At 31.3% G+C, this 27646-nt stretch overlaps 3 protein-coding genes across 5 annotated transcripts; all 3 read right to left on the bottom strand.

Annotated features, from left to right (window-relative positions):
- Nucleotides 1-2804: 2804 nt before the first annotated feature.
- LOC105126739 (uncharacterized) lies at nucleotides 2805-27504 on the bottom strand. Of its 3 annotated transcripts, none has more exons than XM_011027699.1 (3): nucleotides 25654-27504; nucleotides 24689-24960; nucleotides 2805-3145 (listed from the first exon to the last, which is right to left on the bottom strand). In XM_011027699.1, exons 1-2 carry the CDS (start codon nucleotides 27336-27338, stop codon nucleotides 24717-24719), a joined length of 1929 nt encoding a protein of 642 aa, XP_011026001.1. In that variant the 5' UTR covers nucleotides 27339-27504; the 3' UTR covers nucleotides 2805-3145; nucleotides 24689-24716. The 3 variants fall into 3 exon arrangements, with proteins under 3 accessions (XP_011026001.1, XP_011026000.1, XP_011025999.1); XM_011027698.1 differs by lacking the exon at nucleotides 2805-3145 and adding an exon at nucleotides 24006-24091; XM_011027697.1 differs by lacking the exon at nucleotides 2805-3145 and having other exon boundaries at nucleotides 24435-24960.
- On the bottom strand, nucleotides 3157-4005 carry LOC105126960 (uncharacterized). The gene has a single exon (XM_011028025.1). It carries the CDS (start codon nucleotides 4003-4005, stop codon nucleotides 3157-3159), a length of 849 nt encoding a protein of 282 aa, XP_011026327.1.
- Nucleotides 15203-16638, bottom strand: LOC105126740 (hyoscyamine 6-dioxygenase-like). The gene is made up of 4 exons (XM_011027700.1): nucleotides 16397-16638; nucleotides 16041-16297; nucleotides 15612-15930; nucleotides 15203-15466 (listed from the first exon to the last, which is right to left on the bottom strand). The coding sequence occupies exons 1-4, from the start codon at nucleotides 16604-16606 to the stop codon at nucleotides 15218-15220; spliced, it is 1035 nt and encodes a 344-aa protein (XP_011026002.1). The 5' UTR covers nucleotides 16607-16638; the 3' UTR covers nucleotides 15203-15217.
- Nucleotides 27505-27646: the final 142 nt, after the last annotated feature.

The following is a 27646-nucleotide window of genomic DNA, read 5'->3' on the forward strand; positions in this document are numbered from 1 at the left end:
TAAGAACAGGATTCCGGATTGTAATTAGATCTCCTAAGTAACTTCTTAAACTAATCCAAATATAATTAATCATACATAAAGATGCCTGCCTCATGCATGCAGACCACGACAAAAGGTACTAGTAATTACGCCGCCAAGGAGATTGTCGCTTTTGCTGGTCAAATAATTATATTTTTGTCCGGCCACCTGCTTCAAAATTCATCAATAGAAAAGTAAAACAGAGACTAATCAATTGTGCTTGGGAGAACAATCAATGAGTCGAGGCATAAGTTTTTTGTTTTTTTAGACCTTTTATATGCTGTTTTTGTCAAGGAACTATCTTTTCTAAAATTTAAAGTTTTTAAATGAATCTTTATTTTATTTAAAAGTTTAAATTATTAGATAAGGTTTTAGGATATAATTTATATTATTTTTTAATATACTCCCTCAAATGAAAGCTTTTTAGGTTTAAAATTTGCATATGTTCATATTATTTTATACTTAATTTTTATCAAATAAACAGGGATAGTGAGATTCAAGCTCATGATCATTTGGTCATCAAGACTCTGATACCATGTCAAAAAACCATTTCATCTAAAAACTTAAGCTGCTAAATAAAACTCTAAAATATGATTTATATTATTTTCTAATTCGACTGATATTTTTGTACTTCTCCTTAATCTCTCCATGGAGATAAATTTCAAATCACCTTATGGAGTATAATATTTGTTTGTTTAAGCTATATATATATATATATATTTAAACTCGTTGCATCCAGAAGTTTGAGGATTAATTACGCTGTTTGCTGGGGTAAGATTTACTCGGAGCCACAAATATAAACATGTGGTAATGTATGGATCCCATTATTACCTGTGGCATAGCTATAAATCTACAAGAAGCAAAAGTCATGAATAGTAAAGCATGCTTCAATGTTAATGATTTTTTTCAATGGTCAGTGAAGCCATGTTTTACTATTTTTATCAAATTAGTTTGATTTGACACTAAAAATATATTGAATTAGATTTAATTTAAAAAAATAAAAAAAAATATTTTTATTTTTAATTGTGTTTTATTCAAAAAAAACTAGTGTTAAACATTATTTAATAACTACATAAATTAGATAAAGATTACTTGATGACGTTGCATTTACATAATTTGATCGTGATCTTAATTTTAATCCTAATTATATTTTACATGATGTTGGTATGTTCTTAAAAAAATTATGAAAATTATAGTTTTTATTGGATGTATTTCATACGTAATAAAATTATAGATAATTTAATGGAATAATAAAAAATATTTTATATAAAGTATTATTTATTTCATGATGTAATAGTAATAGTTAAATATATAATATTTAAATTAAAAATTATCAATATTAATATATATTTTTTAAAATTATTTTATAATCTCAATTTTAAAAACATTTTTAACCAAACACATTAAACTATTTTTTGTTCAACCTCAATTTTAATTACAGTTTTAATTAAATATCTATTTTTTAAACTAATTTCAATTAAAACTAATTTTTATAAAATAATTTTTTTTAAATAATAATCACAATAACGAACGTAATAAGGCACACACTTTTAAGTGAATGTGGGGGTGGAGGAGGCTAAGTTAATACATTGGCTAATTAACCGGTTGAGGAATTCCTTAATTGAATTCCAATGAGCAAATATGGATTAAAAGTGAAAAAAAAAGGGTGGAAAAGTAATAGGCAGACCCGTATATATATATAAAAAAAAAGGATAAAAAACTATTTAATTTATTTCCCAAAAAAAAAAACCTCCAGCTAGCTGCAATCTAAGAATCAGTGAGTTGTACTTCATTTCCTATTGTTTATGAAAATTATTTATCCAGTCCTTAGCCTTTTCCAGGAATAGTTCCTTAACTAGCATCGATCATCTTCAATTATGTAGTTTTTTTTTTTTTTTCAAGAATACCTTTTCTTTCTTCATTGACAGGGATAGTCATTGAATTGTTTCAAGAATTGTCTTTCATCTTGCTTCCTTCTCCTTTTTTTTTTTTTTTTTGATAACCATTGAAAAAATATTGAAAAGGCTGTAAAATCAATAGTTGAAGCAATATACTAGAACATGATTAAACAAAGAAAAAGACAAGACAAAGCAGGGGAAAAAAAAACTTAGAGAAGAAGAAAATACATGAACATGACAAAACAAAGAAATAGACAAAAAAAAACTTAAAGTATATTTGAAAGTGTGGTTGTGAGTATTTTGCAAAGTGTTTTTTATTTAAGAAAGTGTATCAATAATATTTTTTATTTTTTAAAAATTATTTTTGAAATTAATACATCAAAGTGATATGAAAATATCAAAAATATATTAATTTAAAGTAAAATAAATTCAAATATTTTTAAAAATATTTTTAAAACACAGTGCCAGAAAAATACTTAAAAAATACAAAAAACAAAGAAATCAATGTTGATCCGCTACAAAAAAATAAAAAAAAACTTAAAAAAGAGAAGTAAAACAAAAAATAATTAAGTAAGATTTCTTATTACAGGATTATTTAATGCCACCAGCAAATCTTAGAAAGTTATTTCTTAAATAAGTAAAATTTAAATCCAAAACATACAATTAGCAACCAAATATTAAACAATTAAAAAAGTTTATAATTCTTCTCTTAAAAATCCATTTATAATTCTCCTCTTAAAAATCCTCCAAAACACTATTGTTCCTCGACAGCTAAATATTAGTCTCCAAGTTAACCATTGGAACTTGCTCGGTATTGCTTAATTCTCCTGTATTCTTCTATTTATTAAAATAAGATTAATCTGAAAATAATATAAAATTGATGAAGGGCTTGATTTACATATTAGTTTTAAAATACAAGGATTAAACATACGAGTTTTGGAATCATGAGGACTACTTAATTAATTAGCCAATCTTTTGTTCGGGTGGTGTCACGAAACGACTCCGTAATAATCGTGAAACGATGTACAGCCCAGCCCAAACCCAGTAAGGATAGACATTACACAGAGCCAACCCACGTCCCATTGTGGCCTATCGCATCATCATCATCATCATCATCAAGATCTTCAAGGTGAAAATTTTATACTGCAGTAACCACGTATAATCCCCTCCGTCTCCATTGCAACCCTTGCTCAGCAAGCATCATTCCATGAGCTATTGCCTCAGCAAAGCTTCATAAAATTCACAATGTAGTGCAGACTCTGGAATAAAACAATTTCACATCATGGCCAGATGAAACTCCAGAGTGTGCCTTTGCCATAGAGATGAACACTAATGCTCGAGTCCCGCCATGTTTCTCTGTCTGCTGGACAACACCCTTCAAAGTATTAATAGCCTCATCATACTTGCCCAATGCAATCTGCATATTAGCAGCATCAATCTCAGCATGAAGCAATTCTGATCTAAGACCCCAACTCTTCAAAACCTTCTGTGACAGCACATTCTGCTCCAATGCCTTGTCATGTTCCTCCAGCCCACTATCTATGACCCCGAGAAGCTTCCTATCATATGCAACCTCCACAGAATAATCCCCAAGTCCACTCTTATGTATATCCAATGCCTTCAAACCAAACGGCAAAGCCTCATTGAAATTCAAAACTGCAACATAAGCCTCTGCCAGTTCCCTATTTGCCACACCCAATTCTTTACTGCCTTTATCCATAGTCATTTGCTTGATCTCTAAACACTTCTTAAGATTATCTATGGCCTCCTCTCTCCTCCCCATCGCAGTCTTCACATTTGATAACTCAAGCAGCACAGCATGCAACACTGGCCTAATATCCTCAACGTTAGTAGTCCCCTCCTCCTCCAGCCTACCCAGTATCCTCTGTGCCCTATTTAAATACCCTAAACTATCATTAAACCTTTTTAAACTATAACTAACAGAACCCATTAATTGTAAAGTCATAGCAACAAGAAAACTAGGCTTATCATCACCAATATCAAGAACTTTCAAAGCTCTAGTAGCAAAAGTTAAAGCCTTTTCAGTGTCCTCACCTTGTTGGTCATTTGTAAAAAAATTACGTTCCATATAAAGTTATAATCAACCTTCTCCCCCACCACCCAGAAGAATAAGACGAGCAAAAGAAATGGCCTGAAACCAGGGATTTAGAGGAACATTGTCTAATTAGCATCTTCTTTCCTTTTCGTTAATTTGATCTTATATATGCTGTCATAACCAAATTTTTTATTTTTTTTATTTATTTACTAAAAAAATTTGATAAAAAAAATAAATAAAGAATGAATTAAAATTTGAGTTAATGAAAACATGATTGGAAAATTTAAATATTTAATTAAACTCTTGACTAGTTTAATTAATTAAATCAATTTTAATTGGAGAATTAATAAATTTTAAGATTTAATTGAGAATTAAGTTAATTAATCAAATTAAAAGAATTGAGGAATTAATGAGTTTGAGGACTTAATTAAACTTTGACTTAATTAATTAAAAGAATCAGGGATTTAATTGAAGAAATACCAAAGTTTGGGGGTTATTCAGAACATTGCTGGAAAATTAAAATCCAAGGACTAACTTGAATAGTTTAGAAATTCAGGACTGTTGTGTAAACAACGTATCAATTTAGGGATCTAATTGAAATTAACCCATAAAGGGCAAAAATTAAAAGAAATTTTAATTGAATTAAGATCCCAATTGTTAAGTTTAAAACGTTCAGGGACCAAAGTGAAAAATAGCCTAAGGATACAAACGGCGTCGTTTGGAAGCCTTGTTCTGCATCCCTTCCATTTCGCGCGGAGAGTACCGGTTCAACAGGAAATTTGCAGTAGTCGTGGACCACGTCTCTTTCCCATGATCTTATCCACGATTTGAATAAGAGTCCTGCAAAGATTGGACTGAGAAATGGAGGAGCTTTGGGAGCTCTATAAAAGGAAGAAAAACTAAAAAACGAGGGGGAAGAACACTGAAAACTAGAGAAGAAAACAAGGGGTAATCAGAGAATAAAAACAGAGCATAAACAAAAAAAATACATGGAGAGAAGGAGAGAATGAGGGAGTTGCAGATACAAAGAGGAGAATTATCCCTGCAATTGTCTTAGTCCCTGCAGAAAAAGAGCAACCCGGAATCAGTAAAAAAATTCAGAGAAAACAGACACACCCATTACCTTCTCAGCTTCTTCATCTCAAGAACTGAGGGAGGCAGAGAACGAAACAGGGGAGAACGAACAGGTAAGTTCATCTTTTCCCATTCTGCAATTTAATTCATTGGACACTGTTGTTGTAAAGTTAATTATCCCTTCACTGAGCACGCACGCGTTGTGCGTGCCCTTGCTTGTGTTAGTAATCAAGCTGGGTTGGTCGATCCGGCCCAGCACAAAAATAAAAAAAATAAAAAATAAAAAGTAGAAAAATAAAAATAAAAATATGCATGCAAAAAAAAACTAAAGTAAATTTATTGGTTTATTCACTGACGCCAGAGTCGGGAATAAAATAATGATGTAAATTTATTTTATTTTATTATATTTTACTTTTATTTAGTTACATAAAAAATATGTGCATGCATAAAAATAAATTTATTTGATTTGTTTATTCACTGATGCTAGAGTTAGGAATAAAAAAATATTGATTTAAATTTATTTTGTTTCTATAGCTGCGTTCCTATTTACCAATGCCAGAGTTGGAAATATCCGTAGTTAAATATTCACTGGCGCTAGAGTCAGGGATATTATAAACAAATTATCATAGTGCAAACTAATAAACATTTAGCAATTTAAGACAAAACTAGCAATGCAACCTGCCTCAGGCAGGACATTTAAGGGGTGATAATATATTCCTTTTTAAATAACCAATCCCGAACCATAGAATCTTTGTTGACCAGTTAGGATTCCTAGTGACTATAATACTAGGTGGTGACTCTTTAAACAAGACAATTCCCCATCAAAGAATAGGATGCCAGAAATCCATTCTTTCCATTCCATTTAGATTTTTAAGGTCACCGCAATGTCGGGTGCAACATATGCTATTAGTTTCTGTTCATGCAATGAATTCACATGTAGATGGGGTGTTGTATTACTATTCAGCGGCTTTTCCACGTTTTCCACATTTTTTTATGTTTTTCTTTTTATGTATTAATTGATTATATTGTTTCTCATCATATTTTTTTACTCATAATTCATTTATAGGACTAAAAAAATTAAGGATGCGAGTGGATTCTTAGTCAAATAATAATAAAAAACTTTATAACAATAATCATTTTTATAAATTATAATAATAATCATTTTCATTTTAGATAACATTTCATATTATCCACTTCTAAATAGATGTTTTTAATAGTCACTTCACATCTTTATATAGCATGCCTTAAACAAAAGAAAAAAACAAATTTTAGTTTAATTCAATTTCATCAACTTTCACTAAAATTAAACATATCTCTACCTTTATTTTTCTTAGTTAAAAACTTTAATTATTTTAAAACAAATTACAATTTTAAGTATAAATCAACAACAAAGTTCATTAATAAAAATCCATTGCTATTTAGTGGTGTTTTTTGTTGCATGTATGTAGTGTCATAGTGATCATCTTCCCGGATAAAGATAGTTGAGAATGATGTGGATGAAAAAGATAAGGAATTTTTATCCTTTATCAATAGAAAAAAGAGAATAGGAGTTGTAATCTAGTATTTTTGTAACTAAAAACCTTAACTGGTTGTAAAATCTAAGAAAGATGATTGATTGTATAAAAAAAAGTATTAACACCCATAATATATCTTACCTGAGTTAAGTTGCATTGTTTATTTGTCTAATATAAACTATTAAAAGGTTGTATTTCTAACTATTGATCTATCTAAAGTTTAAGAAAAGTCATCCTTGATTAGAAGGTTTTTTTATCTTATTAGATTAAAAAAATAATCGTTCTAATGACAAAAAATATATATATCTTTTTTATTTAATATCAAGAAAATATCTTACGTATAAGTTCATAATCTTGTGTATTAAAAGTAACAAAATAAAAATTTTTGATATATTTTTAAATTGAGGCAAAAATCCTTTGAAAATTTACAAATTTGTTATAAAATTAATGCAATATTAAAAAAAAAACATGTCAAAGTTATTTAAAAAAAATGCTTAAATCACTTTAGGACTTTTAGCCATATATAAGAAAGAAAAAAGAAAATATTTATTTTTTTATTTTTTATGCCTTGTTTGGCAAAAACTCTTTTTTTTTTTCTTTGGAATGAAACTACCAAAAATAGGCTTAAAGGGTGTTTGTCAAACATATCCTTCAACCCAAACCTCTTTAACAAAAATTATGTCAAGCCAAATAGGGTATTAAGCCTTTTGACCCTTTTATTTTTCACTTGTCCTAAATAGGTTGACCTGAAATTTTTTATTTGATCATAAATTGAAATAAAATTCTAGTTTGACTAAAAACAAAATACAAAAACAAAATTAAGATAAAAAAACTCAAAAATTCTTGAACAAAATGGATCAAATATAAAAAAATTAAAGAACATGAAGAATACCAACACAAGATTGCTCATAGTCCATGACAACAAATCATATTTTCCATGCTTTAGTCCAGATTATCCCAAGAATCTTCTGAATTTTTTATGAGTATAAAATAATAATAAAAAATTCTCTCTCTCTTTATATATATATATGAAGAGCACATAAAAAATTATTAAGTATTGATGAATGAGATGATCAAGGAAATTTCTATCTGCAAGAATGGATTTCAATTTATTTGAATTTTCCTGCCTAGATATGCACACAACAATGTGTGTTCTAAATTGAACCATATTTGGTCATAGTAAAGGTACATACATATTAAAAATCATTAAAGTATCAATAATTTAGTATTTAATCACTTTGATTATCACTAAAATATCATGATTTTATTAAAATAGGTTTCAATTCTAAACTAAAATCTTAAGATTAAAAGCCATTAAAATTAAGTTATTGGTGTAAATAAATACTAGACTATTAATTAATCATGCATAAAAAGGGTTCTGGAAAAATAAATGAAATAAAACAAGTCAAAATTATGTAAATAATTCTTAACAAGTGTTTAAAGTATTTGTTAACCAATTCATGTAAGAAAAAACTTTGGAACTCATGTTGTATTAACTACGCCATGTCCTTTAACATAAATGGTTATTAAGTAATGCCTCACCCCACCTAAAAAAAAAAAAGCTTATAATTTCTTTAGGCGGGAAAGTAGTTCTTTCCTTTCATATGAATACATTAGTTTGGAATTTGATTGCAAGATTCACTCTGATTTCCTGGTATTTTCTTTCTTAAAATCAAGAAGATCCTTCAGTAACTTGTCATCCAAATACTGAATCTCAAAAACTATTTTGTCTTGTTCTGTCCCACTGCTTTCGACATTTTATGGCGTTGAAGAAGATGATGAGGATGATAATAACAATGGTGATAACGATGAGGAAGAGGAAGTTATATCAGAATCAACCTTAGTTTCAGGATATTCCCGAGGAAAGTTAAGAATTGCTAAACGGCCCCTCATTGAATATGCAACCCTATCACAAGCCCTTGCAGCCTTTTCTACTGTGCTAAAAATCCCTAGCCTTAACCTTGCTCCACGCCTTGTCGAGTCACGTATCTCTGTTATAAATTTCCCCTGCAGCCGCCTCCTAATGCCTCTGTATCTAACTTCTTCTCCTTGCTAATTGACCTTTCCTACATTAGGATCATCCATCGTTGTCTAGATAGTTGAATGACTATGCAAGTGCTAGCTTTGACTTTTAGTGTTTATATTGAGTGACAAATGCACTTTACCAATTCTAATAAAATAAATTATTAATAAATAGTCCACATATGTGAACTTATTCAACTATTAAAGATATGACGGGGATAGATTTTAGCAGTTCAATGTATATGGGTGATGAAGCTTGTTGCATGTCACTCGCGCATCATTGGTTGGTAATATTTTTATTTTTTTTGCTTGATTTGAGATCTTTCATCTAGTATTTAATTGAGGGTATATTAGTCTTGTCAGGTAAGTAGGAAAGATATTAGAATAGCGCACCATACTTAGGTAAACTACTTTATAATTTGATGTAATTTAAAAATTTAAAGTATTAATCAAATTCTTAAGTTTTTAATAAATCAATTATTAAATCTCAAAATATATATAGAAACATCTTTTTATATTTTCACGAGACATATAACTTGATTTTATTTGTCCTTAAAATACTTGAGCATATTCAAATTAAAACATTTCATTCTTTTTATTATTTTAATCCTTTTTTTATTTTAGCATTAAAAGAAAACATACATAAAAAAAAATACAAACACACACTAACATCACTATTTTACTATACTCCACTCACACATCACTTTTGCATATTAGAAAATATCAAAAATTATAAATAAATCAATTATTAGTAATCTAAATATACATAGCAGCATTTGAAAATTACAAAAAAAAAAAACTTTGTAGACAATGCTGGAGAATTTTGAGCATCTTTCGTGACTGTGGAATAGTGACGGCGCGTCTCCTTCACTCGCCACCGTTACTGACGGCACGTGAATTCACGCACCCCGCAGGAAAGTCCAACAAGAAGGGGGGGCTTTGGAACGGTTTACTCCTCTCTTCTCTTCCTTGCACGTGGTAGCAACCACCGTTACCTGCAAAAGAAACAAAATTACGCAAAATAGTTGGTTTTAATTTTCTTTCCTATTTTAGATTTGCTCTCGGTCTTCCCTTGTTTCAAATCTGTTTCTTCTTCATATTTGTTCTTGTTCCTTTTGTTTCACCTTCTTCTCTATTTCAGGTGGTGGCAAGACTAAGGGGGATGCCGACTGTTAGGGTTTCTTTCCAGTCCATGCAGCTGTCAGTGGTCGATTCATGTCTTGGTGAAGACGAGGGCCCGTGGGCTGCTCTCTTTTGGTTGGAAGGGAATGAGCAGCTCAAGGTGAATAGCCTATAGGGCTGCTATCCTTTGGTTGGTTCTGGGGCCTGTTGAAGGAGATGTAGAAAAGAACGGGGGTTGCCGGGTCTTCACGAGCTGCACGGTGATGGTGAAGGAGAAACAACTGAGTGAGAGATTGGAAATGGTGGCTCTTATTCTGTAAGCTGGAGGATGACAGATCAGTGAAGATGAAGAAGGCTGGTTTGGGTAGTCTATGGGGGCTGAGAGTTTGTGTTCAGTGACTCAAGAAGAAGAAAATCAAAATGGAGGAGGGCCGGTTTGTTTTTTGGAGGAGAAAGGTGGCGGCTGCAGAGAAGGAAAAAATTTAGGTTTAGGTTTTTTTTTTTGTTTTCACCAAAATTTTCTCCACCCTCGTGCCTTTGAATCTTTTTCCTCTCATGAGTAAAATTCCCCCTCATTTTTACAATACACTGATATTTATAGGAAAAATGTTGTTATATTTTCAAACTAGTCCCTCAACTTTTTTTTTTCTTTTCTTTTGTAAATTTTGATTTTTCTTATTTTTTTGTATATTTAAAAGCGGGCAATATCCACGACTCAATAATAAAAATCAGTGATTGAAAAATTAACGTGTTAAAAGTTGAATGTGTTCAAAATACTTTTAAAAATTTAAATTTTTTTGAGATGATGTTGAAAGTGCTAAAAATGATGCAAATATATCAAAATGTATTTTTTGGGGTTTTTATTTTTTTTCATTTTTGATTTTTTTCTAAAAATTTACCAAAAATATGAATCAAAGATTAGATAGCAACAAAGTTGATGATGGGTTGAGCTAACCAGAGGAGAGGATCACTCCTCTTTTTTCTTTTTTAACTTTTGGCATATATTTGTCCAAATCTCAAAGTCAAATAATGAGGTTGGTGGGTTAGGTCATGTAGATTTTGTTCAATTCATTGATTTCTCACATTATTCATGTTTTTTACTCTTTTCTGAGTGCTAATTTAATGTTAGTGTTTCTTAATCAATTGTTTCTAATTACTGAGAATGGAATAAGTTAAATACAAAACAGATTCTCCTTTCCGAGTATTTTAAGGTAAACAAAATTATTTCTTTTTAAAAAAGTCAAATATTACTAGAAAAATAAAAAACACTGAGATAATATTCTATCACATATAGTGAAGATCTTGTATGTATTTTTCAATATAGAAAGAATGCAAATGATATTAAATCTATTTCCTTTAAATTTCAAACAAACCCTAAAATATAAATTATATATTAATATAAAAAAATTATTGTTATAAAACAAGTAAAACACTTAAATATTAAAACAAACTTTAAATACTATAAACTAATCTCAATAAATTAACTTAAGAATATAAGTGAGTTATAATAAAAATAGAAAGGTTTGCTTCCTTAATAAAGTGAAACTTTGCTAAAAAATGAAATTAAATATGCCAATGACAAGAGGGTTGTTGTGTTTTTAATTAAATGAAAAGAAGAAAGGGATAGAGGAGAGAGGTTGTCAGGTTTTAATGTTTTTTAAATTATTGATGGAAATTTTATCGATTAAAATGCTGGTATAATTTTTTTGTTCCATCATCATCCCGTCATAAATAACAAACAAAAATGTTTTTTCATAATTGTTGTTGATAAATGGAGACACAATATTTTCTATCAGTGTTTCTTTTTTTAAAATAAAAACTTATAATAGTGAAATTTAACTTATTTCTCATTGAATACAACCTAAATCAAGAACAATAATTGCAGTGAGGTCATATGTGATTACGTTTGCCGGATTCAGCATCATGCTTATGCTGTTATTTAGTTATATTTTATGCTTGGGTTTTGATACACACTTCATAAGACTGGAATTGCATAAAATAAGATTCTCATACCACGGACTCGATTCAGAATTCAAAGGAAAAGGATCTCTTATTAGACATTTAAGAAAGCTGTTTCAAAGGTGGTGAGATAAGATGGCTGAGCTTTACACAATTAGGTCATGCTTATGAGTTGATTATGAGGTCATATTGCCTACGACTGCAACTGCATATTTTTTTTTTTATTAACGTGGGTGTTCGGGCCAGCTTACGTACACCATGACTAATCCCACGATCCACTGGATATCCTGTAAATCTCAGTGAACAGGTTAGGTACCGCGGGGATGACAGGCGTACCACACAGCAAGGAGCCAACAGAACCAGGAAAGACACCACTCGCCAACTCCACTCCCACTGAGACTCAAACCGAAATTCGAAAGAAAACAAGCAGCGCGTTACGCCACTGAGCTACTAACTGCATATTGGTACTGCAACTGCATATTAAGTGGTGGTGCATTTGAGCAACCGTTTTTGCCACCAACTAGTAACCAGAAAATAACTCTTAGTTTTTTAAGCTTTTTAAGGAAAGAGATGGCCCTTTTTTTAATTTCAATTTCGTGGTGAGATGTCTAAAAGAGCGTTCCAAAGCCATCATTCTGTCTGTGGCACGATGTCATTGGCATTTCTTTTAATAAAACGGCCAGCAAAGCTCTTTTGTTTTGCATATCGGGGGTGATGTGAAAGGTTTCATGGCAATACTGCATAGCTCCAGCACTACACTCTCTCTTGCTGTGCCATCCAAAAACTCCAGATGGAAAAGTATCGAAGTATGACCAAAAAGCACTAAGCACGACGCTCTCAGGTCGAATCCCACCAGAGGTTTCAAAAGTTCCACAATCCCCCCTCAAATTGTTAACTTTTAGGAGTTTATATATATATATATATATATATATATATATATATAATAGCCCCCCAAAATAAAAACTACATATTTCAGGCTTCCAACGTTACAACTCTGAAATGTTCCATGCTTGCACTGAACAAAATATAACCAAACAGGCCCTTATAATAACCCTCCCAAGATTTTATATTCCCGTCGAGCCCACTCATTATATGAACAGAATAAGCCCAGCTGCTGGTGTGTTTAAACTTCAGCCCACACGTTATCAGCAAGAAACTTATCATATTACAAGAATCAATTAAGAAAACATAAGGAAATATCTATATTTGAAGGTTACGGCACAGCAAGTTAAGAGATTATGATAATTTTATAAAAATAAATTATAAAACTTAATTAATAAAATTAATGATAAATAATGAAATTACAAAAAAGATAAAAAAATATAAAAAAATTATAAAATTGAATTCTTAATTAATTCAATGTTAAAACATAAAATGAAAAAATAATTAAAAAAAAATATAAAAAAATTATAAAATTGAATTCTTAATTAATTCAATGTTAAAACATAAAATGAAAAAATAATTAAAAAATAATATATAAAAAACTTGAATTAATCAGCATTAATAAATTAAATGCATAAAATATTACGTCTTACACTGAACTCATAGAAATACTTGGCACAGGAAGTGACAGCCAAAAAACCAAACCCGTGCCTGTCTCTATTGCTATATTATGTTTCCTGCCAAACCTCCAGTTCCCATCGATGATGAATGCAAGATGATTCGGCATGGAGCCAATGAAAAGATGTTAATCATACATTTCCTTAGGAATCTAACCGGCTTTCCCAAGATCTCAATCCAATGTATATATTGTCAGACCTCATGTCAAATAGTCAATCTGACAGAATTGCAATAACAAATGCAATAAATTTATAAACCATTTTAACTAAATGGAAATCTACGAGTGTCTGGTGTTTACCTGTCGAGATTTGTTTGATATTTTGGGTTTGAAAAGTTTATGAAAGTCTTCTTCTGCCCTAGCCAGTGCATGCTACTACCGTTCAGTGAGAGAGAGATGGACGCAAACAATGAGTTACAGGAGTGGGACTGAAATGACGGATGTTAACAATAATATATAGGAAGCAGAGGTTAATTAATCTGCTTGCATGGATAGTCTGTGCCCAGAATACAGGGCACATCCATAATGTTATATGGCACCATTAACATGCTAGTCTGGTGTTTTGAGCTGTCTTGATCATCTTGATTACTTTAAAAAACACTGGTGAAAATAGTCTTTGAATTTCTTTTATTGAAACAGCCAAAATAGTAACTAAAAAGTCTCAATACATATGTGGATGCCTCCAGGTATATATATGTAGCAATTTCCATCCAAAACAATTCAGATGTCATTGCAAATTTCTATTTTGAGAGGAAAATAAATTGTATGTTCACCTTTTCTTGGGTTAGGCCAAGATCGGTACAATATATCTTTTTAGTATGGACCACTCCTAGCCCAATTATTTGATTTGGGCTAGTTGTAGTTGGGGGGTTAATGACCCCCCATTCTGCATGCAGGCATAGCATGGAAAGAGAAGGGGGAAGAGAAGTGGAAAAAAAAGAGTCAGATCAGCCTGGTCATGGCTAGCTGGCGTGGGAGGCTCATTCATGGTGGTTTCAATGGTGGTTAGTGCTACTACTAGTCTCGATGGCAGAGAAAGAAAAAGGAAGAAAAATATCTACAATAGAGAAAGAAAAGAATTGGTGGTGGATCCTAGTGGCCAGCTGGTGGTTGGACTAGCTACCTGTGGTGGAGCTGGTGGCAAAAGAGTTGCTTATGGCTTCGATTGATTGCTGGAACGACAAAGAGAAGAGGGAAAAAAAATGGCTGGAAACAAGAAAAAGATTGATTTTTTTCCTGATTTTGGACTCGATCTTCTTCATTCTCATACCATAAAATTCTACCCTATTTATAGAAGAGGGTAATCGTTTCTTCACTAGAGAAGATTTTTAACCCTTCATTAGGTTTGGAAGAATCCCGACCGTTGATTCAAAGTCTATATCATAAACTATTAAATTTGATAATTTCAAGACTCCTTCAGTTGGCCATTTTAGGCCACCTCCACGGTTTTTATTTGTGTCAATTTTGTTATTCTTTTAAGTATTTCTAGATTATGTTATTTTCATATTTTCTATTATTTTTTTTATTTAGTGATTGTGAATTTTTTTTTCTTGTTAAGATCGGTTAGTTTGAGATATATTTAAAGACTTATAAACTTCTTAGAGAGGGCCAAACTAATTAGACTTTATTTTTAAAAATTAAATTGAATTAAATTTCACATACAATTTAAATTCAATTCATGATTTATTACTTTTCTTATATTTAAAATAAAATGCTAAACATGCAACTTAGAAAATATATTATCACTTAAACAAAACTTAATTATTATCCTTTTAGGTAATTTCAGTGTGAGGGCATGCTCCATCGACCAAATAAAAATAAATCCTAAATTATATCGCGAAGAGTAAAATACTTACCGGATTTTTTATTCAAACGGTGCACAAATTATTATTTATTTTATTGATACATGAGTGAAATACACTTCAAAAAAACAGGAAAAGAACAAAGATATATGACCATCTCAGCCTACATTTGTCTTTCTTGCACCAACAACTGGTCAAGCTCGAAGCTTCAAATGCTCCAATGCATCATCATCGCTGCCATTCCTGGTCATGTAGCTGCGAAGAAATTCTATGTACTGACAGGCTCTAAAGACTGGAGGATTGCTTGCGTTGATAAGAGCTTTCGCAGGCTCTATCATGATGTCATCACTAGGATTAAAAAAGAAGGCAGCACTTGTCCGAGCAGTCCTTGAATTTGTCACAGCTCGATGCTCAACACTTTTCAGCTTGTTGTTGCTCATAATCTATAACACAACACCAACAAAGATTTTTCAGAAAATATAATCCAGAGAATTGCTTAATTGACTTCAAGTCACTCTTGACATCACTTTTTTAATGATAAAAAACAGTAATTAAAACACTTTTATTATATATACGATCGAGGTGTACCTGCAACTGGTAGCCTATGTTAACCACGAATGCACTAGGAACAGGATCAACAGCAATCCATTCATTATCCTTGAAGATTTGAAGCCCACAAACATCATCTTGGAGTAAAATGGTTATGAGATTTGGATCACAGTGTTTAGATAATCCCAGGGCTAAACTTGGGTCTGGGCATGGCGGGTAATGATTAACTGACAGTGACGTGACTTCACTTAGCTTACCCTCAAAATACCCGGACTCTAATCCTAGTCCTTGACAAATCAGCTCCAATATTCTTGGTGCCAACTTCGTCACTTCAGCTGCATAACTCCCAACGACCTGTCTGTGAAAGTTATGAAGGTAAATTAATATGGAAAAATTAGAATTAATTTCCTGCACGCAGTTGTCGGACGAAGATTAACGTTAATTGATATGCGGGATTAATTAATTTACCGGTATCTGGCTGGCTTTACGGGCCAGTCAAGAATGCATTTCTCTAGAGGATGGCAGTCGTGTTTTAAATTGTCACGCCATAAGTGAATATCTTCAGTGGCGTAAATTAAGCTACTCGGGTACAGTTTACAGTGCTTTTTTGATCTTGCGTCCTCGGTGTAGAATATTGCCTTGTCCTCCGCAGGCAGCTCAAAGAATTCCTTAAACATTCTCATAGTGTCTTTCATCAGATCTTCAGGAACTCCATGATTGACCACCTGTGATTTTATGATTGCAAATATATCATTACATTAATATTCAGGAGCTAGATTAACATTTTGAGGCATAATCAAAGATAAATTATTGTTTGTACTAACCTGAAAAAATCCAAACTCTTGGCTTGCCTTCAAAATCTTCTGTGAAATAACAGCTCTATTGTCACCCGCTGTTTCATCGAGATCTATTACGGGCAGGAACTTGCATTCAGAAACAGGGAGCTTCCCCGGTCGTTTTTCTGGTGGGAAAATATACTTCTCCGGCAACGACCTGATCTGAACTTGATTGTTGTTCGAGATGAGCTTCTCCATTAATTCCAACGTGAATTTTTTTGTTGTAAGACAAAACTATAAGTTTGATTCTTTGTGGAGAAATAGGTTAGTGGTGCCTCTACCTTGAAGCATTGTGTGACTTATATAGGGTCTTGTAGATGGCGGCTAGCTTCTGTAGCAATGGAGGAAAAGAAAACGCGACAGAATTATTTTACACACACATGCTAGTTAAGAACCTGTATACTGAAAAATTGAAGAATACTCGCGCTACTTCCTGTTCAATTCACTAGTGAATGAAGCCAAATGTATTATTTAACAATTACCATTGAAAATGTTATGATTTAAGTGATTTAGAAAAATAAAAAAATATATATGAAAAGTAAAAATTAAAATCATATGAATTTCAATATATATCATATTACACTTGATCATTTTATATATTTAAATAAATGAGATATGGAGTGGTGAATATTTTTAAAATACTAGAACTTTTTTCTGTTTTCTGTCAAATTCAGTTAACACACATGTTTTCAAACATGTGACTAAGACTACTTTTATAAAAGAAAGAAAAAGAGAGAAAGACAGAGATAACTCTATGGGCGTATGATTAAGTCAACCGTTATTCCAATCCAAGTTTATTCTATGGACGTATGATTAAGTCAATCATTATTCCAATCAAAGTTTATTAACAGTCACATCTCATCCATTAAAACATGCCTAATCAAATTGCAATTATAGCAATTTAAAAATCAACACATGCAACAAATTAATTATAATTATTATTTTCTTTACGGGCGTCTCTATCAATTTTGTCTTGTTTAGAATAATTTAAAAAATAATCATAAAACTTAGGTGTAAAATCAACGATTTTTTTGTGTTCAATTGCATTGAAATATATTTTAATTTGCATTTTACAGATGCTGAGGTCTGATATTGCACTATGATGATCTTGTCATAACACAGAAGTATTTATGGTATTCTAATATGTCTATAAAAAAATTTAAAAATATATATTTAAAATCAATTTTTTATGTTTTTGAATTATTTTGAATAATAGATATCAAAAATAATTTTTTTTAAATATATATTTTAATATATTTTTTTAATAAAAAAATACTGTAAAAAACTTATTATCATTTCAAGCATCCCATGCATCAGTCTAATGTTTAGAAAAAAAAAGGTAAAAAATAAAACTTAAATATTGAAAATTCATGTCAAGACCACCGGAAGTCATCACCAGTGCCAGTCTAAAACCACTGTTGGACACGCTACATCATCTGCTTCAGAATTCATTAAAAACAAAAAAGGCGTAAAATCCAATGCTATGAAAATAACAATGAATTGTCAGTTTAATCTGGGATGTCAGACTTTCAAAGTTAGTGTTACTGATAGTCAAATGAATTTTTATTTTTTTAGATAATAATATAAATTTTATTTAATAATTTAAATTATTAAATTAAAATAATTTTTTAACATAATATCAAAACCTTAATAATCAAGCAATTACGAGTTCGAATCTCATTATTTTTATTTATTTGATAAAAATAAAGTATAAGATAATATGAAATAAAATTTAATGATATGATTTATATTATTTTTTTATTTATTTTTTTAAGTAAAAGCATTTTAGACTTAAAACTTGTTTAAATTTATATTATTTTATGTTTAATTTTTATCAAATAAATAAAAATAATAAAATATGAATTCGTGATTAATTAATTATCAAAACTTTAATATCAAATTATAAAATATAATTTATATTATTTTTTAGTACATATAACATATAATTCTTTCATTTTCCATATAAAAAACAGGTTTATAACTCTACATGCATGATCGCTTTTCTTCCCTGTCGTAAGTTACATTTCAGCACTGTCCTGGGAATGAAAACAGGAAATTACTGTTAAATATTGTGAAGACCTGTATATAATCGAAAGCTGTAATGGGCTTATCATGAACGAGCATGCAAGGAATTATGCATGCATGCTGCAGACACCAGCACACCAGCACAATCCATAAGCTCAAATCATTTTATTAATTTGTGTAGTTCTTTTCTTATTAATTTCATATTTACATATATATATATGTAACTCAACAATATCTATATCTTCTTACGTATGAGTATTTCCACATTAAATAAAATTCCTCCTAGCAATAACACAAGTACAGCAATTGAATCTTACCTTCCTTCTTCATAAACCATTGAATTATGCATCCGTCTTTATTTATTAATTTAATCTTCGAAATATTATTAATAAAAATAAATACAAGCTTTTCCAAGTCATCTAGATGGTCTCTAGATAAAAAAAATAAAAATGGCGATGCTTAGACAAAAGCAGAACGTTTTACATCGAAGTCCACATTAACTGGCTGCGGTATAACTGGAGGTGTGTCCTATCCAGAAGGCTGCTTTCAAGATGATGCGTTTAAATCCCTTGACCCATACCCTTTGACAGCAATATTTTTTTACCAAATTCTATCACATTTTCAATTCGAGCAACAAAAAAAGTAGAAAAAATATATGTTACTGTGATATCACTATTGTATGTAATTATTCTATTTTATTTATTATATTTTATTCAGTAAAAAAAATATACATTTCCCAAAAAAAAAAATGAATCGATTATTCACAATATTTAAGAAAATAAGACTAGAATTACCTTAAACCAACAATATTTGACATGTTATGTCAAATATAAACACCATAAATATTATAGATTGTGTCTTGATGAAGATCCTGTTTCTGTTTCGATAAATAATAATGATTAAGATCAAATAATTAAAAATATTTGATTCACCCTTTAAATTCCAAAAGAAATCATAATTTGTAAGGAGAAACCAATTAACTAAAAGGAATAGCAAAATAAGCTCTCATTTTAGAGGTACAATGTCATTTGCATCATATCGAGTTAGTATATTAAGAATTTTTTTTTTTGTTTAAGATAATAAATTTAAATTATATATATGTGATTGCATGAACAAGCAGGTGAGAAAGAATCTCCATAAGATGGGATGATGTCTTTTCAACATTACATCATATAGCTAAGTAGTTAGATATTTTCATAGATAACAAGTCTAAAAAAATAATTGTATGTATTTTTATTTATTTATTTATATAATTTAAAAATGACTCACCATTCAATTGAATTTATTATTACATGTAATTTTTTGTAGAAAAATTATAAAAAGAAGATGATTTCAAAATATGAACTGATCAAGAAAATCATCATTTATTGGTATATGATGCACCTCATATGTTAAAGTGTATAATTAATATGAGTTTTTTTATCATATCCCTACTAGGTAGAGTCATTATATTCTAGTTTATTTTATTGAGCATTGCAAAAATAAAAATAAAAAAAAAGATGATTTTATGTTTTAAATAAAACAAAATATAAATTCCATGAAAGAATATATTATAAACAATCTTAAATACTATAGTTGGGCATCAAAATAAATCAAGATATACTAGCATCTATGGCTCCATCAATGTCATCACTTAGTTGTCTCACTATCTCCATATATAATGGCACTTATAGATCTCATATTTCCACTAGTATATCAAATTAAGTCTGAACTACTCTATCGTAGTTTATATATACAACAAGTTTCATGATTGTATTTTTTTTTTTATTGATTATGACTTATTTTTATTAATATAAGTTTAATTGAATTTTCAATTATATTTAAATTGTAATTTTATTTTACATATTATTGTTAATAAAGTAATTTTATATATTAATTTATATTGTTTATATATATTCTACTGCTTTCAAAATATCCATAAAAAATGGATAAACCAGGACAAAATTCTTCAAGATGCAAAACTTTTTTCTTTGCCTTCAAAATTAAATACTCTGATTTGATTAGATAGTAGTATAATAAATTGTTCCAGTTTGAGCATTAATTTAGAGGACATTTGCATCTAGAAGTTTCAAGCCTATATGACTGGATGCTGCTGGTCTACGAAGCTATCTAATTAATTAGTTAATCGGTTGATAAAATCAAGTGTCATTACTCCATAAAGAATTTCCCATAAGAGAAAAAGGTGGCTTGAGATTGAATTTCACTTGATCCAATGGTCTATGGATATAAAAATTAATTAACGCAGTTGCCTAAATTAAGCTGGATATGTGCACGTAGACCCGCACATCTTTTCATTACACTCCAAAATCTAGTATGCTTGCGAATAAATTTTATACAAAAAAATTAATAAGCATATGATGGTAAAGTTCTGCTTAATCGGAAGATGAGATTTATTTTCATGGAAAATAATTGAAAGTGTTCCGATTACAATGACTGAAGAGGAGAAGTGAGAATTTCAGCTTTGCATAAGCATGCTAGCTGTGATGTTTGAAGAGAAGAAAAAACAATTAAATGTGAACATGGGGATCAGTTTTGATCGAGCAGTTGCTAATTGAAGTGCATGTGAACATGCTATAACTTGCAAGATAAATTCAAGTAATTAAGCCTAGTGCACTGCAATAACAGGCTTTCTTCTTCTCATGTTAACAGGTTTTGATCAAAAGTCTCTCGTAGATCCTTAAACAATTACCATAACCAAAACTGGGTTGGAAAATGTTCAAAAGATGGTAGCAATGTAAGTGAATAAATCAAGAGCTTTCATCACCTCAGTCTGAAAGACAGTTCTATATAGACTAGCTCTAAGATGGTATCTTTTGCTTAGCCTGCAGCTAATTAACAACTTAATTAAAAAGACTCTTTGAGTGGAGAAACTATATATTGTCTTGATCATATAAATATGATCATGTAGGATTTGTTTGAGCATAGCAACGACTCTTTCCCTTCGAAGAGGGAGTAGTTTTGAGGTCGCAGCAAAGCTCAAGCCTATTTAGTACATGATGAGAGGAATAGGGTGGCTCGTCTGAAGACAGAGCAAGCTCAATAATTAGGTGGAAGGGCTCTGAATGGCAGTTAACTACTCTTTCATGTTACCGTCCCTTTCTCTTCATTTTGACTTGCTTTAATTAGTGGAAATTAAGTATTTTATTAAGATTCAATGAGTTAATTAACTGTGTGATTAGAGAAACACAAAGTAAAAATTAACATGTGTGGCACTGGCATCAAGATGTTTTGGATTCGGCTTGTTTCGAGTTCTTGTCTTGACTTGGGACAAAAGTTAAAATATACTTATTTTCTTAAATAAAATATTAGTAATACTTATTCTCTGAAGAAAAGTAATATTAGTGCTTCGGGAAGGAAAAAGAAATGTCAACAGTCTTGACGTTGAGCCACGGTATAGTTTTCTACAAATGCAATAGTTTTTTTTAAAACATGTTGTTTGAGAGGCTGGAGCTCTCATTAAAAGAAATTCCAGTGTGTTAATAATCCATTTAAATTAAAAATGTATTAATTTGATGTTTTTTTAATTATTATTTTTATAATTCTGATATATTTATATCAAGACCATTTAAAACCACAAAAAAAAACATATCAAAATAATACATTTTCAACCCCATTATTCTTTCAAAATCACCTCCAAATATAGCTCATAAAAATAATAAATTAAAATCATGATTATATTCTAGTTAGGTAATCATTGATGCACTTTGTGTATGTGTTTCTGTATTTTTTTAAATTATTTTTGTTTTCCTTAAATAAATGGAACATCTTTTAAAACAATTTCATTGGGTGATCAATTTATCTAAACCAGGATTCTGGATTGTAATTAGATCTCTTAAGTAACTTCTTAAACTAATCCAAATATAATTAATTATACAAAAACATGCATGCCTGGTGCATGCAAAGCACGACAAAAGGTATTAGTAATTACGCCGCCAAGGAGATTGTCGCTTTTGGTGGGGAAATAATTATATTTTTGTCCGGCCACCTGCTTCAAAATTCATCAATGGAAAGGTAAAACAGAGACTAATCAATTGTACTTGAGAGGACGATCAATGAGTCGAGGCATAGTTTTTTTTTTTTTGTTTTGCCCTTTATTTAGTAAGTTTCTTTTCAGAGTTTTGCTAGTGGAAACTGGACAAACTATTAACCAATAATAATACTTGAAAAATCTGTATTCTTTCACTTTATTGAGAATTTACATTTAAAAGATTTAATCAATTTTATTAATTGAAATGTTGACGTGAAGTTGGATTTAGTTGACACTATTTTCGCATTTTCTATTTTTTTTAGAAATAATAACATTTGAAGTTATATTATTAATTTAATCAATTAAAGCCAAACAGAGGACCAAAAATATACTGCTTTGAATGATATTTTTTTGGACTTCTCCCTAATCTCTCCTTGGAGACGAAATTTCAAATCACCTTATGGAGTATTATGTTGGTTTGAGCTATATATATATATATAAACTCGTTGCATCTAGAAGTTTGAAGCCTAATTAAATAAGTGAACGTGGGGGTGGAAGCTAAGTTAATACATTGGCTAATGAACCAGTTGAGAAATTCCTTAATTGAATTCCAATGGACAAATATGGATTAAAAGTGAAAAAACATGGTTCGAAAAGTAATAGGCAGACCCGTGTAAAAAAAGGGATAAAAAACTATTTAATTTATTTCCCAAAAACAAAACAAACTCTAGCTAGCAACAATAGAAGAATCCGTGGTTTGTACTCACTTCCCTATTGTTTATGAAAATTATTTATTGTGATACCAAAACAATTAAATCGTTCCCAAACTAGCATCGATCATCTTCAATTATGTAGGTTTTTTTTTTTCAAGAATACATTTTTTCTTCATTGAATATTTCCATCTTGCTTACTTCTCCTTTTTTGTTTTGGATAATCATAGAAAGAATATTAAAAATGCTATAAAGTCAATAGCCAAAGTATTATACAGGGAAATGACAAAACAAGGAAAAAAAAAAACTTTGAACAATAGAGAAAGAGTATACAGAAAAATAATTTAAAAAAAAAATCAATGTTGATCTGCTACAACAGAAATAAATAAATCTTAAAAAATTTCTTATTACATCACAATTTAATGGAATCAAAAATCTTAAAAAATCATTTTTTTATAAATAAAGTTTAAATCCAATACAGTCAAATAATAGCCCGATGAATCCGATGAAAGATAATAAACAAATAATTAAACAAGCTTATGATTCTCTCCTTAAAAACATTATTGTTCCTCCTCAACCAAATATTAGTCTCCAAGTTAATCTTCAAAACTTTCACTTGCCTTGAATCATTTCAGACCACTATAGCAGCGGTGAGTCTGGTGTGCTCGGATATTGCTTCCTTCTCCTTTATTTTTTTATTTATTAAAATAAGATTAATCTGAAAATAATATAAAACTGATGAAGGGCTTAATTTACAAATGAGTTTTAAAATACAAGGATTAAACATACAAGTTTTGGAATCATGAGGACTAATTAATTAATTAATTTGTAATGAAACGACTCCATAATAATCGTGAAACGATGTACAGCCCAGCCCAAACCCAGTGAGGATATACTACAGTAACCACATATAATCCCCTCCGTCTCAATTGCAACCCTTGCTCAGCAAGCATCATTCCATGTGCTATTGCCTAAGCAAATCTACATAAAATTCACAATGTAGTGCAGAAACTAGAATAAAACAACTTCACATCATGGCCAGATGGAACTCCAGAGAATCTAACAGCTATAATTTCTCATCCTCTAACGGTTCTTAGGGTCGAACTGATCACAAAGGAACAGACTGAAATCTCAAAGTCATCAATACTCAAAATTTAGAGGCATACGCGGAATAATCATATTATGTTAAGTAAAAGTTGTTAATGATATTGGCCACACTACATGAAAAGCATGATTGAGCCTCCATTTAACATGGATTTATGCAGGGACGAGATAACTGTACAAGTTTGTTTGAAGAAAGAACTTGGTGGATGAAAAACAAACGAGAGTAATTTTATTCTTTTTCAGTCAAACACAACCAAAGAAAAGCACGCATCCCCAAAACCAATTTCATATGAAACTGTGTTTGTATTGCTTAAATAACTAGAATTATACAAGTACATGAGAAAAAAAGGGGAACAAAAAAAGCACCACAGATAGCAATAATAAATTATCATATCGACTTGTAAGAAGAAAAGCTAACCGGAAAAAGAGAAGAATGGCTGGAAAGAGAAAAGCTAACCAGAAGCAGAGATGTACCTAAGTGCTGGATGTTTATCAGGCTACGTTAAGCTTGTTTGATTCTGGCTGAGAGGGATGTCATGATGTAAGTTTCTTCGTTTCTTCCAGAGGGGCTACTGTGAGGCAAGGGCAAGGCTTTTGTAGGCAGCTGGTTTGTGGATGCATCACGAGCTTTTGTCTTTAGTTGTTCCCGAATTCGACGAGCTTCCATGAGCATATCATGTGCACTTGGTCCATGACTTTCCCAGGCATCTATTGCTCGCTGCTGGAATTCAATGGCAAGGGTATAGCTGCAATATCCAAGAAAAGTTTCTAGAAACTATGAGATCGAAACCTAAAACAAAACAACCTTATATGACACTAAATTCCATGCCATTTGCTAGCTGCCGCAATGAATGAATGAATGCATGCATGCAGACATGACATGCTTAATTGCACCAGAAGCATTAACTTTAATTACCACCATAAGTAATAACACAATAAATCAACTGTTCCAGATTCTTTATAAAAAAGTAAATTCATACTACTATAAACCTTACCCACAAATGATATGATGATAAAAATGTACTTTTTATCTACCAAAATTAAAAAAGATAATAATTTATTAACTCACACGTATAAAAGTTGAGTCAATAGAGAATGTTATAATTTGGCTTGTTGAAGGCTTTTGAGAAGGTGGATGGTGGAGAGCCAAAGGTCCAGATGAAAAAGAAATAGAGCACTTGCTCAAAATCAAAATTTCTTGCATATTCACATGCCCTTTGAGAAGTGCATGCATTCTTGCATACTCACATGCTCGGCCAGGCATATATGATTTTTTTTTTCCTTTATAAAAGCTTCATGAAGAGGAAGACAGCATCAAAGCACTCATTTTAATCAGCATAACAGATGTGGAATAGCAACCCAATAATGATTTCTCGATGAATCAAAAGCCATGCGCTTGCAATAAAATCAGGAACCAGGAACTGAGGACATATTCTTACCTTCCCATGGCACTATATGCTTTCGAGAGATTCTGGTATGCCTCAATTGAATCTGCATGATGAGGACCAAGAGCTGCATCCATGATGTCCTTTGCAACTGCAAACATCTGTGCAGCTGACTGTGGTCTATCCAATTCCAAATACGCCGCCCCCAAATTGTTGTAGACATATCCAATTCCAAAATGTTTGGACCCAAAGCTCTCCTTCAACATTTCAGCAGCACTCTCCAAGTAAGGAATTGCCTGAGTCACCTTACCTGTCAACAAAAGTAACCACCCAATTCTAGCAGAAACACTTCCTTCTGAATGCTGTTCTTGTGGGAGCTTCTCGAGCATAGACTGTGTTCTCTTTAGCAATGAAATTGCCGTTTCAAACTCATTCATATTCTCATATAGCATTGCTATCTCTGAGTATGCCTCAGCAACTTCAACTGGAGAAGCTGTTTCTTTCTTGTCAAGAATTCCACAGGCAATTTCCAGACACCTCTTTGCATCTGCAATCTTTTCTAGATGACATAGTGCCTTTGCCATAGAGATGAACACTAATGCTCGAGTACCCCCATCTTTCTCTGTCTGCTGGACAACACCCTTCAAAGTATTAATGGCCTCATCATACTTGCCCAATGCAATCTGCATATTAGCAGCATCAATCTCAGCATGAAGCAATTCTGATCTAAGACCCCAACTCTTCAAAACCTTCTGTGACAGCACATTCTGCTCCAACGCCTTGTCATGTTCCTCCAGCCCACTATATATGACCCCGAGAAGCTTCCTATCATATGCAACCTCCACAGAATAATCCCCAAGTCCACTCTTATGTATATCCAATGCCTTCAAACCAAACGGCAAAGCCTCATTGAAATTCAAAACTGCAACATAAGCCTCTGCCAGTTCCCTATTTGCCACACCCAATTCTTTACTGCCTTTATCCATAGTCATTTGCTTGATCTCTAAACACTTCTTAAGATTATCTATGGCCTCCTCTCTCCTCCCCATCGCAGTCTTCACATTTGATAACTCAAGCAGCACAGCATGCAACACTGGCCTAATATCCTCAACGTTAGTAGTCCCCTCCTCCTCCAGCCTACCCAGTATCCTCTGTGCCCTATTTAAATACCCTAAACTATCATTAAACCTTTTTAAACTATAACTAACAGAACCCATTAATTGTAAAGTCATAGCAACAAGAAAACTAGGCTTATCATCACCAATATCAAGAACTTTCAAAGCTCTAGTAGCAAAAGTTAAAGCCTTTTCAGGGTCCTCACCTTGTTGGTCAAGTTTAAGACCAACTTTCAATAAAGCCAAACCAAGTTCTCTCTCATCAAAACAAACCTCCATATCTTTGAAAGCTTCAAGCATGCCCTCAACTGTCGCTGCAGACTCAAAAGCCTCTTCAATTTGAGATTTTTCCCTGATTTTCTTCTGCCTAGAGGAGATTTGAGGAGTTGTTTCAACAAGGGTACCACTATTTCGAGATGGGTTTGCTAGGGATTGGTGGGGCTTGATAATAAGGCCATTGGTTTTCGTGCAGGATTTGAGATTATTGGTAGGTGAATGAAGTGAGAAGTAGGAGGGTGTGTTTGTGGTGTTAGATGATAAGTAGTTTCTGGAGAGAAGAGGGGTTAGTGTTTTAGGTTTTTGGCGAGTAAGATGAGAGAGAAGTAAGATTGAAGCTCTTTTCATGGTAGGAAATTTTGTGAAAAATGGTTTCTTTTTTGTTTTGATCTTGGTTTCAATTGCTTAAACCTTAAACCCTTGCAGAACCCAAAACCCTTTCGAGATGTCTGGTTTCCCCTTCCCCTGTCTTGTCTGCTGACAGCGTATATAGAGGAGGGGTAGATGGAAAGAGGCTATTTTTGCTTGTTAGCATATTTAAAAGACACACACACACACACAAAAGAACAGGTGAAATAATATAGTTTTATATATATTATAATTGAAAAATATATTATTTTTAGTTTATTCTATTCGTGATATTCAAAAATATATAT

The sequence above is a fragment of the Populus euphratica genome, unplaced genomic scaffold (assembly GCF_000495115.2).
Source record: "Populus euphratica unplaced genomic scaffold, PopEup_1.0 scaffold30.1, whole genome shotgun sequence".
NCBI lineage: Eukaryota > Viridiplantae > Streptophyta > Magnoliopsida > Malpighiales > Salicaceae > Populus > Populus euphratica.

Bases quoted from the DNA above. Each gene is read 5' to 3' on its own strand.
- LOC105126960 (XM_011028025.1), bottom strand. From the start codon at position 4,005: ATGGAACGTAATTTTTTTACAAATGACCAACAAGGTGAGGACACTGAA.
- LOC105126740 (XM_011027700.1), bottom strand. From the start codon at position 16,606: ATGGAGAAGCTCATCTCGAACAACAATCAAGTTCAGATCAGGTCGTTG. The intron at 16,298-16,396 runs GTTAGTACAAAC...ATAAAATCACAG, and splicing joins AAGAGTTTGGATTTTTTCAG to GTGGTCAATCATGGAGTTCC. The intron at 15,467-15,611 runs GTACACCTCGAT...GTTGTGTTATAG, and splicing joins ACATAGGCTACCAGTTGCAG to ATTATGAGCAACAACAAGCT.
- LOC105126739 (XM_011027699.1), bottom strand. From the start codon at position 27,338: ATGAAAAGAGCTTCAATCTTACTTCTCTCTCATCTTACTCGCCAAAAA. The intron at 24,961-25,653 runs GTAAGAATATGT...TGGATATTGCAG, and splicing joins GCATATAGTGCCATGGGAAG to CTATACCCTTGCCATTGAAT.